The 16,515-nt window shown below is 45.1% G+C and overlaps 1 protein-coding gene across 2 annotated transcripts in view; it reads left to right on the forward strand.

Moving 5' to 3' along the window:
* The window catches only part of ulk2 (unc-51 like autophagy activating kinase 2), a 114,680-nt gene extending 98,877 nt beyond the window's left edge, over positions 1–15,803 (forward strand). For both annotated transcript variants that reach the window (XM_078166867.1, XM_078166868.1), the window contains 6 exons: positions 132–373; positions 4,384–4,562; positions 4,732–4,850; positions 5,079–5,236; positions 5,414–5,549; positions 12,411–15,803. In XM_078166867.1, coding sequence (XP_078022993.1) covers positions 132–373; positions 4,384–4,562; positions 4,732–4,850; positions 5,079–5,236; positions 5,414–5,549; positions 12,411–12,475 — 899 coding nt within the window. In that variant the 3' untranslated portion in view covers positions 12,476–15,803. The remainder of the gene's footprint in view (positions 1–131; positions 374–4,383; positions 4,563–4,731; positions 4,851–5,078; positions 5,237–5,413; positions 5,550–12,410) is intronic.
* The last annotated feature ends 712 nt before the right edge of the window (positions 15,804–16,515 follow it).

Here is a 16,515-nt window from a genome sequence, read left to right on the forward strand (position 1 = left end):
GGACCGTTCACCTGAGCTGAGGTAGTATGCAAATAAATAAGCACTTAGAGGCAAGAAGGCTGTGAGGTTTTCTTAGTGAAGTAGTATTTGTCAGATGTAATTAATCTCTCCCCTTCCCATCTTTCTCTCAGTGGGATCCAACAGTTCAGCTGGCTCCCTGTGTTCCACTAGTGGCCGGGTCTATGTCGGTTCTCCTCCAGGCATGGCCATGGGCTCCTCTCCTCCAGGAGGTTTTGGGGGCGGGCAGGCTGTCCCCGGGACTGAGGGGGCACCCAGCAGCCTGCGCTATGTTCCCTATGGTACCTCCCCTCCCAGCTTGGAGGGATTCATCACATTTGAAGCCCCTGAGCTGCCTGAGGAGACCCTCATGGAGGTGAGGAGGTTTGAGTTCAAAAGTTTGGTGTCTATTTTTCCTCACTTAATCGAGAAATTGATCAATTAGGGCATGTGTCCGCATAGCATTTTTCTTCAGTAGAAAAGCGGTGGCAGAGCGCTGGAGAAATAAAAGTAAGCGCCCCTGGTGCTTTTTCTATCACAATATCTTGACACTACTGTTAGCTAAGTAGCTAAAGTAATGCTGCATTTACAGAGGGTTTACTACACAGTTAACAAGGTTACAACGCGCACCAGCAACATTCAGTGTCTAGCTGATCTTCTCCCACCTTTTCTGTGTACTCGTACTCGTACTCGTTGTCCTCCACTTATCCGGGTCTGGGTCGCGGGGGCAGCAGCCTCAGCAAAGAAGCCCAGACAGTCCTCTTCCCTGCCACTTCCGTCAGCTCTTCCGCGGGAACCCCAAGGCGTTCCCAGGCCAGCCGGGCGATGTAGTCCCTCCAGCGTGTTCTGGGGCGGCCCCAAGGTCTCCTCCCGGTTGGACATGCCTGAAACACCTCCCAAGGGAGGCGTCTGGAAGGCATCCTTACCAGATGCCCGAACCACCTCAACTGGCTCCTCTCGATGTGGAGGAGCAGCGGCTCTACTCCGAGTCCCTCCCGGATGTCCGAGCTCCTCACCCTATCTCTAAGGCTGAGCCCAGCCACCCTGCGGAGGAAACTCATTTCGGCAGCTTGTACTCGTGATCTCATTCTTTCGGTCACTACCCAGAGCTCGTGACCATAGGTGAGGGTTGGAACGTAGATTGACCGGTAAATTGAGAGCTTCGCTTTCTGGCTAAGTTCCCTCTTCACCACAACGGACTGGTTAAGCGCCTGCATCACTGCTGACGCCGCCCCAATCCGCCTGTCAATCTCCCGCTCCATCCTACCCTCACTCGTGAACAAGATCCCGAGATACTTAAACTCCTCCACCTGAGGAAGGACCTCCCCCCTGACCTGGAGTGGGCAATCCACCCTTTTCCGGCTGAGGACCATGGCCTCAGACTTGGAGGTGCTGATTCTCATCCCAGCTGCTTCACACTCGGCTGCGAACCGCCCCAGCGAGAGCCGGAGGTCACTGTTCGATGGAGCTAGGAGGACCACATCATCCGCAAAAAGCAGGGACGAGATCCTCCCATCACCGAACCTGACACCCTCCACCACTCGGCTGCGCCTAGAAATTCTGTCCATAAAAGTTATGAACAGAACCGGTGACAAAGGGCAGCCTTGGCGGAGTCCAACCCTCACCGGGAACAGGTCCGACTTACTGCCAGCCACGCAAACCAGACTCATGCTCCTTCGGTACAGGGACTGGATGGCCCTTAGCAAGGGGCCACCAACCCCATACTCCTGGAGCACCCCCCACAGGATGCCCCTGGGAACACGGTCGTAAGCCTTCTCCAAATCCACAAAACACATGTGGACTGGTTGGGCAAACTCCCATGCCCCCTCCAGCACCCTGGCGAGGGTAAAGAGCTGGTCCACGGTTCCGCGTCCGGGACGAAAACCACATTGCTCCTCCTCAATCTGAGGTTCAACTATCGACCGGACCCTCTTCTCCAGCACCCTGGAGTAGACCTTACCGGGTAGGCTGAGGAGTGTGACCCCCCTGTAGTTGGAACACACCCTCTGGTCCCCTTTCTTGAAAATGGGGACCACCACCCCGGTCTGCCACTCCAGAGGCACTGCCCCCGATGTCCACGCAATGTTGCAGAGGCGTGTCAGCCAGGACAGCCCTACAACATCCAGAGCCTTGAGATATCCAGGACGAATCTCATCCACCCCCGGGGCTCCGCCGCCTCGGAGTTGTTTCACTACCTCAGCAACTTCTGCCCCAGAAATTGGACGACCCGCCCCCGAGACCCCCGTCTCTGTTTCCTCACTGGAATACGTGTTGGTGGGATTGAGGAGCTCCTCAAAGTATTCCTTCCACTGCCTGATAATGTCCCCAGTTGACGTCAGCAGCTCCCCGCCCCCACTGTAAACAGTGTGAGCAAGTTGCCGCCTTCCCCCTCCTGAGGCGCCGGACGGTTTGCCAGAACCTCTTTGGAGCCGATCGATAGTCTTCCTCCATGGCCTCACCGAACTCCTCCCACGCCCGAGTTTTTGCCTCCACGACTGCCGCCGCTGCGCTCCGCTTGGCCCGCTGGTACCCGTCAGCTGCTTCCGGAGACCCACAGACCAACCATGCCCTGTAGGCCTCCTTCTTCAGCCTGACGGCTCCCCTCACCTCTGGTGTCCACCAGCGGGTTCGGGGATTACCGCCGCGACTGGCCCCAGCGGCCTTGCGGCCACAGCTCACACCCGCCGCCTCGACAATGGCAGAGCGGAACAAGGCCCATTTGGACTCAATGTCCCCCTCTGCCCTCGGGACGCGGTCGAAGCTCTCCCGGAGGTGGGAGTTGAAGATCTTCTTGACAGGTTCTTCCACCAGGCGTTCCCAGCAGACCCTCACTGTTCGTTTGGGCCTGCCAGGTCTGCGCGGCATCTTCCCCCACCATCTGATCCAACTCACCACCAGGTGGTGATCAGTTGACAGCTCTGCTCCTCTCTTCACCCGAGTGTCCAGAACATATGGCCGCAGATCAAATGATACGACTACAAAGTCGATCATTGACCTGCGACCTAGGCTGTCCTGGTGCCACGTGCACCGATGGACATCCTTATGTGTGAACATGGTGTTAGTTATGGCCAAACTGTGACCCGCACAGAAGTCCAATAACTGAACACCACTCGGGTTCAGATCGGGCAGGCCGTTCCTCCCAATCACGGCCCTCCAGGTCCCGCTGTCATTGCCCACGTGAGCGTTGAAGTCCCCCAGCAGAACAATGGAGTCCCCGGTCGGGGCACTGTCCAGCACCCGTCCCAGGGACTCCAAAAAGGGTGGGTACTCTGAACTGTTGTTCGGTGCATAAGCGCAGACAACAGTCAGGACCCGTTTCCCGACCCGAAGGCGCAGGGAAGCAACCCTTTCGTTTACCGGGGTAAACCCCAACGTACAGGCAGAGAGTCTGGGGGCTATCAGAAAGCCCACCCCGGCCCTCCGCCTCTCACCCGGAGCAACTCCAGCGAAGGAGAGAGTCCAACCCCTCTCAAGGACTAGGGTTCCAGAGCCGGAACTATGTGTCGAGGTGAGGCCTACTATATCTAGCCGGTAGCGCTCAACCTCTTCCACAAGCTCCGGCTCCTTCCCCGCCAGAGAGGTGACATTCCATGTCCCAAGAGCCAACTTCTGTAACCGAGGATCGGACCGCCAAGGCCCCCGCCTTGGTCTGCTGCCCAATCCACATTGCACCGAACCCTTCTGGATCCCTCTGCGGGTGGTGGGCCTGCAGGGGGACGAGCCCATGTAGCTGGTTCGGGCTGGGCCCGGCCGGACCCCATGGGCGAAGGCCCGACCACCAGGCGCTCGCCCACGGGCCCCAACCCCAGGCCTGGCTCCAGGGCGGGGCCCCGGTAACCCTCCGGGCCGGGTACATGTGTCCTTGTTTGTGTCCATCATGAAGGGTCTTTTGAACTGTTCTTCGTCTGACCCTTCACCCAGAACCAATCTGCCATGGGAAACCCTACCAGGGGCAAAATGCCCCCGACAGCATAGCTCCTAGGGTCATTAGGGCACTCAAACTCCTCCACCACGATAAGGTGACGGTTCACGGAGGAGCCTTTTCTGTGTTTGTTGTGATAATTTATGACTGACATATAGTGTCTAAAGACGCGGCAATGATGTCACTAGCGCCTGTAAGCAAAGTTCAAAGATTTTCAACTAGAAGTGCTTGGAGGGGCTGCACATAACAGCTGGAGTGCTCTAAAAAACGACGCTGGGTGTGGCACCTTTTCTCCAGGTGGCAGTATTTGCTCTCCTCATTGGGAACAATTGAAAAAACAAAAATCGACACTAAGGCAAAAACACTATGTGGACACAGGCCCTTAAACAACTTAATGACTCACTTGTACACTCTTCTCATCTTCTTCTGTGTTTTAATTCTACTCTTTGTCATGTCTGATCCAGCGGGAGCATACAGACACCCTGATGCACCTAAGGATGATACTTTCATTCACTGACTGTGTACTGGAGATGGCAGCAGTGCGAGCTGGAGGGACGGAGCTTGGTGTGTCGGCCGCTTCCCTCTACCCTCCACAGGACAGTGTGGTTGTGGACCAGATCAGCCAGCTCAGCAAAGAGTGGGGGTAAGGAATGAATAAAGTCTCTTCTGACTCACTGATAATCTCATATAGGTAATGATGTCATGTTGTCTGAGGAGGCTCTTTGTTCACTGGTGTTGCTACTGTGTGTTCTACTGTATTTTATGTATGTACTTACACAGTATAAATTGTATGGTTGTGCTGCCCCCTACAGGCAGGTGGAGCAGTTGGTGCTCTATATGAAGGCAGCTCAGCTCCTGGCTTCCTCCCTCCATCTGGCTAAGGCTCAGATTAAATCAGCCAAGCTCAATCCTTCCACTGCTGTCAAACAGGGTGAGGACATTTCATTTGTCATCACTTGACCAATGCATTAAAATGGAAACTATAGGTGAGAAAAGAGGAGAAATATGCTTTTCACGCATTTAATCAGCAGCAGAAAGACACAGTATGTAAAACTTAGCTGTGTCTATTTACTTATTATTTACTGTCTATTCACACATTTCTAACTTTCAAATACAAGTTTATGCAAAAATACCAATCCCAAATCTTGTTTTCTCTCAGTGGTGAAGGGTCTGAATGAGCGCTACAAAAGCTGCATCTCCCTCTGTCGGCAGTTGACTGACAAACTCAACCACTTCTTCTCCGATAAGCAGCGTTTTGTGGACGAAATCAACAGCGTCACTGCAGAGAAGCTCATCTATAATTACGCTGTGGAGATGGTGAGTCTCACATACACAGTACAGAAACAAAAATGTTCAGGGCTTAGAGTGACAAATTGACTGTAGTCTGGTATTAATTCTAGTCGTTTACACCAGGTTTTTCAAACAATATGTTCAGTTAAGTGCAGCAATAATCTATACTGGTCAGCCTAATGCGATGCTGTATGTGTGTTTCAGGTTCAGTCAGCAGCTCTGGATGAGATGTTCAAGCAAACAGAAGATATAGCGTACCGCTACAGCAAGGCTGCAATGCTGCTGGACGGCCTGTCCAAGATCCTTCAGGACCCCACTGACATTGAGAATGTGGTCAAGTGTGAGTACAAACTCTGAGGCACACACACACTCACAGTACTTCACAACAGACTTTATGCAGGAAACGTTTAAATGACAGATTGGGTCTCAACTGGCTTTTCTGAATGATTTAAGAGAATTTGTCAAATTCACTGTCTTCCTGAAATTACAGCTATCTGGGTATAAGAAAAATTCCCGACCTGTCTTACAAGTCATGTACAGAGCTGACCGTTCAACATGGGGAATATACTTGTTGGACTTTAAATCAAGATGTTTTGAAATGGTGGCGCCCCTATTGACCAATTTAAACATAGGTTTTGTGAGGTTTTGATGAAGAATTTCTGATTTATGGTGTAATTTTTGTTGTGCCATTAGATACCAATAAAGTTCTGACTAGACTCACAAGTCAGTCTTTAGACGCTTTGCTTAACTAAAGACTGATGACTTTCTCCCTGAGTTTAAAAAAACTCCCTACGTTGCAGAACCAATAGTAAATCTGCAGGGCGGTCCTTCGGTGGCTCGCTGAACTCTTGTGCTTGTAAACTTAGTCCCACTAGAAACGTGTAGCGGTACAAATGGCTCAGCCGTGCTCACAGAAAACGCCGTCAAAGTTCAGTGGATGTTTGTCGCGTTTGCGGCGACACATTCTCGCAATGGTTTGTGGGTGTGTGTCCCTTTCAACAGAAACCAGCTGGTTCAGATTAACATTAAAAACAGTACAAATATGGATCATTCATAAATGCAGCCTCAGTGATACATCAAATAGTCAAGCACAAAAGCACAAAATACAATACAATATCAAAAGAAAGACCAAAATATATTTATAAAGTTTCTTATATATTTTGTATATTATATATATATGTATATATATGTGTGTGTGTGTGTGTGTGTGTGTGTACACAGTACAGGCCAAAAGTTTGGACACACCTTCTCATTCAATGCGTTTTCTTTATTTTCATGACTATTTACATTGTAGATTCTCACTGAAGGCATCAAAACTATGAATGAACACATGTGGAGTTATGTACTTAACAAAAAAAGGGGAAATAACTGAAAACATGTTTTATATTCTAGTTTCTTCAAAATAGCCACCCTTTGCTCTGATTACTGCTTTGCACACTCTTGGCATTCTCTCCATGAGCTTCAAGAGGTAGTCACCTGAAATGGTTTCCACTTCACAGGTGTGCCTTATCAGGGTTAATTAGTGGAATTTCTTGCTTTATCAATGGGGTTGGGACCATCAGTTGTGTTGTGCAGAAGTTAGGTTAATACACAGCCGACAGCCCTATTGGACAACTGTTAAAATTCATATTATGGCAAGAACCAATCAGCTAACTAAAGAAAAACGAGTGGCCATCATTACTTTAAGAAATGAAGGTCAGTCAGTCCGGAAAATTGCAAAAACTTTAAATGTGTCCCCAAGTGGAGTCGCAAAAACCATCAAGCGCTACAATGAAACTGGCACACATGAGGACCGACCCAGGAAAGGAAGACCAAGAGTCACCTCTGCTTCTGAGGATAAGTTCATCCGAGTCACCAGCCTCAGAAATGGCAAGTTAACAGCAGCTCAGATCAGAGACCAGATGAATGCCACACAGAGTTCTAGCAGCAGACCCATCTCTAGAACAACTGTTAAGAGAAGACTGCGCGAATCAGGCCTTCATGGTCAAATAGCTGCTAGGAAACCACTGCTAAGGAGAGGCAACAAGCAGAAGAGATTTGTTTGGGCCAAGAAACACAAGGAATGGACATTAGACCAGTGGAAATCTGTGCTGTGGTCTGATGAGTCCAAATTTGAGATCTTTGGTTCCAACCGCCGTGTCTTTGTGAGACGCAGAAAAGGTGAACGGATGGATTCCACATGCCTGGTTCCCACTGTGAAGCATGGAGGAGGAGGTGTGATGGTGTGGGGGTGTTTTGCTGGTGACACTGTTGGGGATTTATTCAAAATTGAAGGCACACTGAACCAGCACGGCTACCACAGCATCCTGCAGCGACATGCCATCCCATTCGGTTTGTGTTTAGTTGGACGATCATTTATTTTTCAACAGGACAATGACCCCAAACACACCTCCAGGCTGTGTAAGGGCTATTTGACCAAGAAGGAGAGTGATGGAGTGCTGCGGCAGATGACCTGGCCTCCACAGTCACCGGACCTGAACCCAATCCAGATGGTTTGGGGTGAGCTGGACCGCAGAGTGAAGCCAAAGGGGCCAACAAGTGCTAAAAACCTCTGGGAACTCCTTCAAGACTGTTGGAAAACCATTTCAGGTGACTACCTCTTGAAGCTCATGGAGAGAATGCCAAGAGTGTGCAAAGCAGTAATCAGAGCAAAGGGTGGCTATTTTGAAGAAACTAGAATATAAAACATGTTTTCAGTTATTTCACCTTTTTTTGTTAAGTACATAACTCCACATGTGTTCATTCATAGTTTTGATGCCTTCAGTGAGAATCTACAATGTAAATAGTCATGAAAATAAAGAAAACGCATTGAATGAGAAGGTGTGTCCAAACTTTTGGCCTGTACTGTATGTATATGTATATATATATACACACACACAGTGGTCCTGATGGTATCTCATGTGAAATGCTGTGCTATACTAAAATTAACTTTGTTCTCAGTGTTGGTTATTTCCCTGACATCTGGAGCCAAGGAATCTTGACACCGATATTCAAAAATGGAGACAAACTTGACCCGGAAAACTACTGGGGTATATGTATCAGCAGTAATTTAGGAAAGTTGCTCTGCAGCATCATCAACCACTGACTACAAGACTTCCTCCACCAACATAACATCCTGAGTAGAAGTCAGATTGGATTCACACACAGCCTCAGCCCCACCCTCTTTGATATTTATATAAATGACCTGGCAAAATCCGTAGAGCTTTCTGTTATCCCCGGAGTACCATTAGGTGACACCGAGATAAAACGTCTGCTGTTTGCTGACGATATGATCCTGCTTGCGCCAACCGCAGATGCTCTCCAACTGCAGCTGGATCATCTGCAAAGATTCTGCTAGATGTGGGCCCTGTCGGTTAATATGGAAAAGACCAGAATTATGATCTTTGAAAAACGCACCAGATGTCAGGGAAACCAGCCCCAGTTCCAGTTGGGATCCATCAACATAGAGCCCACAAACAGCTACTGCTACCTGGGCCTGAGGATCTCCTCCAAAGGGAACTTTAAGCTGACTGTGAATGAGCTCAGAGAGAAAGGAAGAAGGGCTTTCTATGCCATTAAAAACTCCACGCATCTTCAGATTCCCATTAAAACCTGGATAAAAATAATGCAAACTATAATCGAACCTATTATTCTATATGGCAGTGAAGTATGGGGTCCCCTCAACAATCAAGAATTCAAGAAATGGGACAAGCACCCAATAGAAACGCTGCACGTAGAAATGTGCAGAAACATTTTGAAAGTACGTAGAAACACCCCCAACAATGGCTGCTGAGCAGAACTGGGCTGATTTCCCATTCTGATCCAAATCCAAAAACCTCTCTCTCTAAAATTCTACAACCACTTAAAATTAAGCGACCCGGACTCATATCAATACAAAGCCCCTCAAAGTAAGGTGACCAGATTTCTGAGATGAAAATCGGGGACATTTTCAGTGCGACGGTGAAAAATCATTAAATATTATCATTATGAAATAAAAAACGGGGACAAGTACTTTTTTGTGTATTTTGACCAGCTTTTATTACACAAAAGGTTGCAATCAAACAAATGAGTGACATCACCAACCATCCATCCACTGAGGAGGACAAAAATATCTTAATCTTATTAGCTTGAGGATGGATTTTTTTTGGTTGAAGGTTTCTACTCATACCTGAATACTGAACTGATATTTATGACACAAGAGGTGGCAATCAAAAAAATGGGTGACATCACCATGATCCCCTCATTCATCCACCTCCGTAGCCTCCGCCTCAGGAGCCTGGGTAGAATAAGAGCAGAGGAGAACATGAGAAAAACTGCAAGAACAGAGCCAATAGTAAGTGAATATTTTCTTAAAGAAATAACATCAGTTTTGGTAATATACTTACATAATTTAGTCATTGTGCTCTCTTTTATCTACTCTATGTAATTGCCTCTGTTTGAAATGTGCTAGACTTACATCAGAGGTTCCTCAACCTTTCAGACCATGTACCACTTTGTACCAAACCAAATTTCCAAAGTGCAACTTTCTACTGCAGATATGATTTTTTCATTACAAGAAAAATAACTGTATCACCCATGCAACAGCATCAGTAAGGCTAAACAACATCAACAAAATGCTACTTTATTAAAATCAAAGAATAGCCTACATTTATAAAGTGCACTCACAAAAGTCACTCATCAGGGGGACAGACTACATTCAGCCAGTTTCTCCTTCTATCTCCTCTCCTGCATGTTACGCACTGCATGTTACAATCATACTTACTTTACCTCACTTCACACACACACACACACACACACACACACACAGTCAAGTCTACTGCCAGCTCACGCAAAATAAATAAGTTCATAACAACATACCATTTAACATGGCCACCGGTCTCCTTTTCTCTCCTTTTTGCTGCCTCTAGATTGTTGTTGTTGATGCTGCTGCATCTGGTCGTGCTTCCTGATAACGTCTGTAAGTCATACGACGTCTTCTCAGGCGATGCGTTTACTGACTACCGTAATAACTGGCGTTTGAGTCTGCACGCATTTTCCCCCCATTCAGTGTCAAAATCGGGGACATTTTCAGGGACAGCTTTTACCAGGGACAGGTCACCCAAATCGGGGGCTGTCCTCGGAAATCGGGGACGTCTGGTCACCACACCTCAAAGCCAAGAGGAGACCATAGAGAACACCAAGCTTAGCCAGTTAGTACTAAAACTCAGCTCTGCCCCCACACATACCACCCACACCCCCACGCCCTGCTACCACCCCAATCAGATCATCAACCAACATAAACTCAGCTACATCAACTTCTGGAGAAATGAGATCCAGAACCAAAGCAGGCTGCAGTGTTACTCAGCTCTAAAGAGAGAGTACGGTGTAGCAGAGTACCTGAGTAGGCTACAGGATGAGAGGCTGAGGAGAACTGTGACCGCCTGCAGTTCACACACAGCCGGCTGCGTCCAGAGGACAGAGTGTGCTCACTCTGCCAGCAGAACCAACCAGAGACCGAGCAGCACTTCCTGCTCCACTGCAGGAGATACTCGGACATCAGAGACAAACTCTTCACACAGTTCTCTCGATCTGGTGATGCAGTGAAAATGCAGTACTTGCTGGGAGAGAAAACATGTTGTCCTGGAAACAGCAAAGTTTATCAAAACATGTGAGAGCCTCAGAGAACAGACAGTGATCACAGATGAGCTATCCTCCTGCTCCATGTCCAACTGAAAACACAACTGATCCATTTAATTTATTGATGTACTGTTATTAGTGTATTCTGTTTTATCTGTAATTATTGTTATTATTATTTTCTTTTTATATACTTTATTTGATTTTATCCATGTATTGAAATTACTATGAATCACTTTTGCAATATTGTTTCTAAACTGTCATGCCAATAAAGCTCTTTGAAATTGAAATTGACAGAGAGAGAGACAGAGAGAGACAGACAGGAACTGTGATGCTGGATGTGTTCAGAGCAGATGGGTGTTGGTGACCAGAGCAGAGGTGAAAATAGCAGTTCAGTTGTCAAGTGGTAATAAATGTACAGTGTAGGTTTCAGTTTGTTCAAAAATAAAACAATGCAGCTCCTCAGGACCCAACAAAAGTTCTCATGTCTTGCTTCCAAAGATAGGCAGACACATTCATGTATGCACGTGCATGTGCACAGTACCATTCCACGCCCGCAAAATAGGGCTCCCTCAAAAGGCATGGTGTAATTGAAACACTGTGATTTACAAGTGTCTGAAGAGTACTTTATCTTTTACTTAAGTAAAGGTGGTATTACTAAAGTGTAATCATTAAAAAATTAAAATACATAAATATTAGCATTTAAATAAAGGCCTACTTAAAATACTAGAAGTAAAAGTACTCCTCCTGCAGAATGGGTCATTTGAGAAGAATACATATTTTTGGATTATAATTATTGTTGCTTTAACGTGTTCAGCATTTTAATGTTGCAGCTGGTAAAGTGGAGGTTGTATCAAACACTGAATGACATTCTTTACATTAAATGAAGTCTGAATGATCTAAATACTCCTTCAATGAGCACACACATTTCAAAAGTGGCAGACAAAGTGGCAATTAGTGGAAAAGGTTCATTTCAGACCCTGTTTGACTTAGTTAAAGTCAAACTATTCACTCATATGTCTGTCATGGTACAGCTTTGAGATGACCCAGTATTAACAGCTGTAGTAATATTTTGGCATTTTGCGGTCCTCTAACACCACCACTGACACTGCTACATTTATGTTTTATGCCTCTGTGCCAGCGATAGCTGTGGCCGGAGGCATTATGTTTTCGGGTTGTCCGTACGTCTGTTCGTGCGTGCATCAGTCTGTCCATCCATCCCATCCTTGTGAATGCAAAATCTCAAGAAAGTAATTTTGTTCAGATTTGGCACAAATTGCACACTTTCAATCAACAATGAACTGATTTGGATTTTGGTGGTCAAAGGTCAAGGTCACCGTGACCTTGCATCTGTCGCGTCCTTTTAAAAGTGATACCTCAAAAACACCTTGACGGAATTTCTTCAAATTTGGCACAGACATTCCCTTGGACTCAACAAAAAGCTGAATAGATTTTGCTGGTCAAAGGTCAAAAACTGTGCAGTTAATAGAGTTTGCTGAATCTGCAGATCTAGCAGCCTTTTAGTCTGCCTTCACTGATTTTACTTATTTAAGTGTTTGCTTAAATGACTTCTATTTATATGTTGCTGTTTTGTTTACTCTCCCTGCAGACAAAGCCAGCGTGGACCGCAGGATCTCAGCCCTCTGCTACTGCACTGTCACACTCTACGAGTAGTAGCCCTCACACAAACGCACATGCACACACACAGGGACCACATCCTAAAACTATTGACTTGCATTCACATAAAGCTGCTGTTCTCTCCTGTAGCAGTTGAAGCACTTTTCAGCACCTTGATAGGTTTCATCTGTATTTATCATCATACCAGTGCATCATGGACTGAACTGTGACAAGCAACTGATGCACAAATTTACAACCAAAGATGACAATGGATGCAGAAACAAAAGGCTGAAACCGGATGTGAACATAATGCATGCACTTTCAAGTGCATTTTTTTTTCTTATGCTATGATGGAGGAAAACCATTTGATCAACATTAATAAAAACTAAAGTCCATCTTTAAGGATATCAGTTGTTTTTTACCAGAAGAGAAAGAGGATGGACAGGACTATGAGACAGTGTTGTGGGCTTCAAGAGACTCCTCATGAAGCACTTCATGTTTTATTTTTTTTTTTAATTCTGCTTATTCTGTAATATCAGTGGTAATTTACTCTATGTTTGAGTTGTTGTTATTTATTGGTTCAGAAGAACATGGATGTTTGATTTTCCTGCCTATCTTGAACCTCAAGTATTGGTGTGGAAGGAAATGGAAGAATTAGCAAAAGGCTTATGGCCGATCACTGTAACAGATTCACCAACATGGATTTTTACATGAAACAAACTCTTGTTACAGAAATTAGACATGTAAGCAGTGGAACACGTAGTTTTGTAACTGCTTTGTTTTTATGTTTCTTGTGTTAGCTCAAGCACTTTATTGTAGATTGAGAGGATGAGATGTTTATCTGTACAAGTTCTGAAGATAAAAATGTGAAGGCAGGGGAGGGGTTTTCTGATCACTCCCGCTCCCACCGTTAAAACTGATCTGCTCTGTATGCACAATAAACTCATCTACAGAATGCATACATTTCCCACCAGGGAAACTTGGGTGGAAAACAGTGCTGTTGGCCAAGACCTATTGGCTGCAGCTCAGGTTTTTGGGGCCTAGTTTGTGTTGTTAGCTGATTTAAATTCCTATATATAAATAGGCATGTCACCAATTTTACACACAAAAATCAGTTAATTTGTCACAAGAAGCACTCTTCAGCCTGTGAATTGTAAAAAAAATTGCCCGTTTCCCACTGAACAAAACCCCCAAAACACCTGCTTACACCTGGCTTATATATGTGATGGGAAAGGTTACAATCGGCATTCATACCCACGTCAAATGACTGTGGCTCCAATTGGCAGTAATGGAAATGCAACACCCAGGTGAACACACTAATTTTAGCTACCTTTACCAGCGAGATGCACTGACGCACAACTACAAAATACCATCCATTTCTGCCCAAGCAGCGCTACAACAAGTGAGTCTGCACTGAGTTTGAAAGAGAGACTGAATAAGTAGGAAAAGAAGTAACCACCGTATCAGTTTCACAGGCCTCCATGCTGCTTTCTGCTGTTTATTAACCTGTCTTCTGGCCAGCTGTAACATCAGACGTGACACACCAGTGACAAACAAACTAAAAGAAAAACACGCAGAAAGGCATACTTGTCTGCAGCAGAGCAGTGTACACAACACTGTTCTACTGGCAATGGGGAAGACATCAATACACTATTTTAAGTGGGTTTTCCTGAGATTTTGACCTAGATGATGTCATGAGAGTTATCTTTACTGGGCCTGGAGACTCCAGCTTTTTTAACAGATAATGTAAAAGTATAAAGTGTTGTAAACTGGTGGTGTGGAGTTGGAAATGGAGGCATTACCAAGCAAGGAGGGTCTAATGGCAGATGGTATTGGGTTGCATTATAGGATATATAGGATACTTAGGGATCTTGACCCATATTAGTTGTTCTCCAACTTAATGGAAGAGTAATGCTAAATCAGTTAAAATATCCCTTTAACTCCAGATACAGTAAATATGTCTGACATAAGGAAAAGTGGGCTACAATTTGAATGCAGCATTTTAAGGTTTCCCTGTTCTTTACTATTCAAACCAACATCATTCTTTAAAATACTGTAGTTTGATAAATGACGTATACATACAGGGCTGAGGAGCTTTGATTACCTTTTATTATTTTTACCACTTTAAACCCTGATGGTCATATTACTTGACAAGTTACCATAATAAGTTTCATTTTACTATAATACTACAGCTTTTTATGTTCTGTCAGCATCTGTAGCTCATTTTTTAACAAAACTTGATGTTTGCAAACTTGTATATATTTGTATGTGGTGCATGTGATGATTCCTTTCCCCTCTTTTTGGGAGGGAGGTGCGTGCATGTGAGATCACAGTTTGAGTTTTGAGGGCATTGATGCTAGCATCAGATGGCCTGCTTGTCAGTGAAAGAGCACAAATCTTTATATGTACATAGTTGAATTTGATACATTTTATTCATGTATGCCAAGGGTTTGATAAAGAAACCTCTTTTGGCACAACAGGGGTGTGCCAAAGAATAAAGCAAAACTTGTGGCAGCTCCAAAACTTTCCAGAGAACTCTTTCTACCAGGATTGTTCATTATTAGGACCAAGACTCATATTTCTTCAGTGGGTCTTATGAAATATTCTGAAATGAGTGTGATGTCTTTAGATTTCATACTTGTTTTCCAAAATGTTTTGATTTGTCACAATCTGCACTGCCCAACATCCACTCTGTCCCTTCTGCCTCCCCTCAATCGTCTGCTGTGCTCCCAACAGTGTATGTACTGTATGTATGAGTGTATATAAACACACATGCACTTGCCAGGTGTGCATTACGGCCAGTAGTATACAGTTAACGTTGGAAAAGGAGATGCCTTCTTGTGAAAGCACACAAAGGCGTACTCCTCTGTACAGGTGTGAATACATTATTTTTCTGTGTAAAAATGTGTATAAATGCATTCACAGGCACCCAGTGGTCTCTGGGCCTGTTTCTGTAATGTATTGTTTTTTTGTTTTGTTTTTTAAACATATTGGGTTTCTGTTTCTCTCGTCCTTGTCATGAGCACTCTGAACCACACAAGCCTTTTACCATTACCAGAGTGCAGAGTGACAAATAAAGCTGATGGAAACCCACCTGAGTTTTGCTCTCAACTATTTTGTCCATGGACTGTGTTTAGATGAAGCATGGGTACAAAGTCTGCATTTTTACCCCGTAGAACCTCTAGAATCTTGAATGTATGTACCGTTGTTTTGCGCCTCCCCAGCTTGATCTGAATGCATTCTGAAAAAATCTGCTGTCAGACTCATGACCCAGAAAATGCAATCCTTTCCAAGCACCACTTTTTCAAAGAGAAATGTCAATGTTATACTTGTGCCCCTCAACAAGGGTGTCTGTCTTTGTTAATAAAAACAAACAAAAATGAAATTTGTTGTTGTATTTTCTTTTGTCATTTTTTTAATGCCTCCATGCTGGTGATAGCTGTGGCTGAAAGCATAATGTTTTCAGGTTGCCCAGCTGTCTGTCCGTCCATCATTCCCATTCTTCTGAAGGTGATATCTGAAGAACACCCTGAGGGAATATCTTCAAATTTGGCACTAACATCCACTTGGACTCAACAATGAGCTAATCAGATTTGGTGGTCAAATGTGTTTTATTGTGAACGCAATATCTCGAACACCTCGAGGGAATTTCTTCAAATTCGGCGCAAACGTCTGCTCCAGACTGAACAAGGAAGTGATTAGATTTTGGTGGTCCAAGGTCAAAGGTTAAGATCGCTGTGACTTTGCATCTGTGTCATTCGCATAAACGCGATATCTCACAAATATCTTGAGGGAATTTCTTGAAATTTGGCAAAAACATCCACTTGGACTCAAAAACAAAGTGATGTGATTTTTGTGGTCAGAGGTCAAGATCACTGTGACCATGCATCCGTCTCATTCTTTTAAACATATTATCTCAACAAGGCCTTGAGGGAGTTTCCCCAAATTTGGTGCAAACGTCCACTTGAACTTAAGAATGAACTGATCAGTTTGGTGGTCAAAGGTCAAGGTCACTGTGACCTCACAAAACATGCTTTTGGCCATAACTTAAGATTCTTGGTTAATAATGACAGTATTTCACACAAATGTCTAATAGG

The sequence above is a fragment of the Epinephelus lanceolatus genome, chromosome 4 (genome assembly GCF_041903045.1).
Source record: "Epinephelus lanceolatus isolate andai-2023 chromosome 4, ASM4190304v1, whole genome shotgun sequence".
Classification (NCBI taxonomy): domain Eukaryota; kingdom Metazoa; phylum Chordata; class Actinopteri; order Perciformes; family Serranidae; genus Epinephelus; species Epinephelus lanceolatus.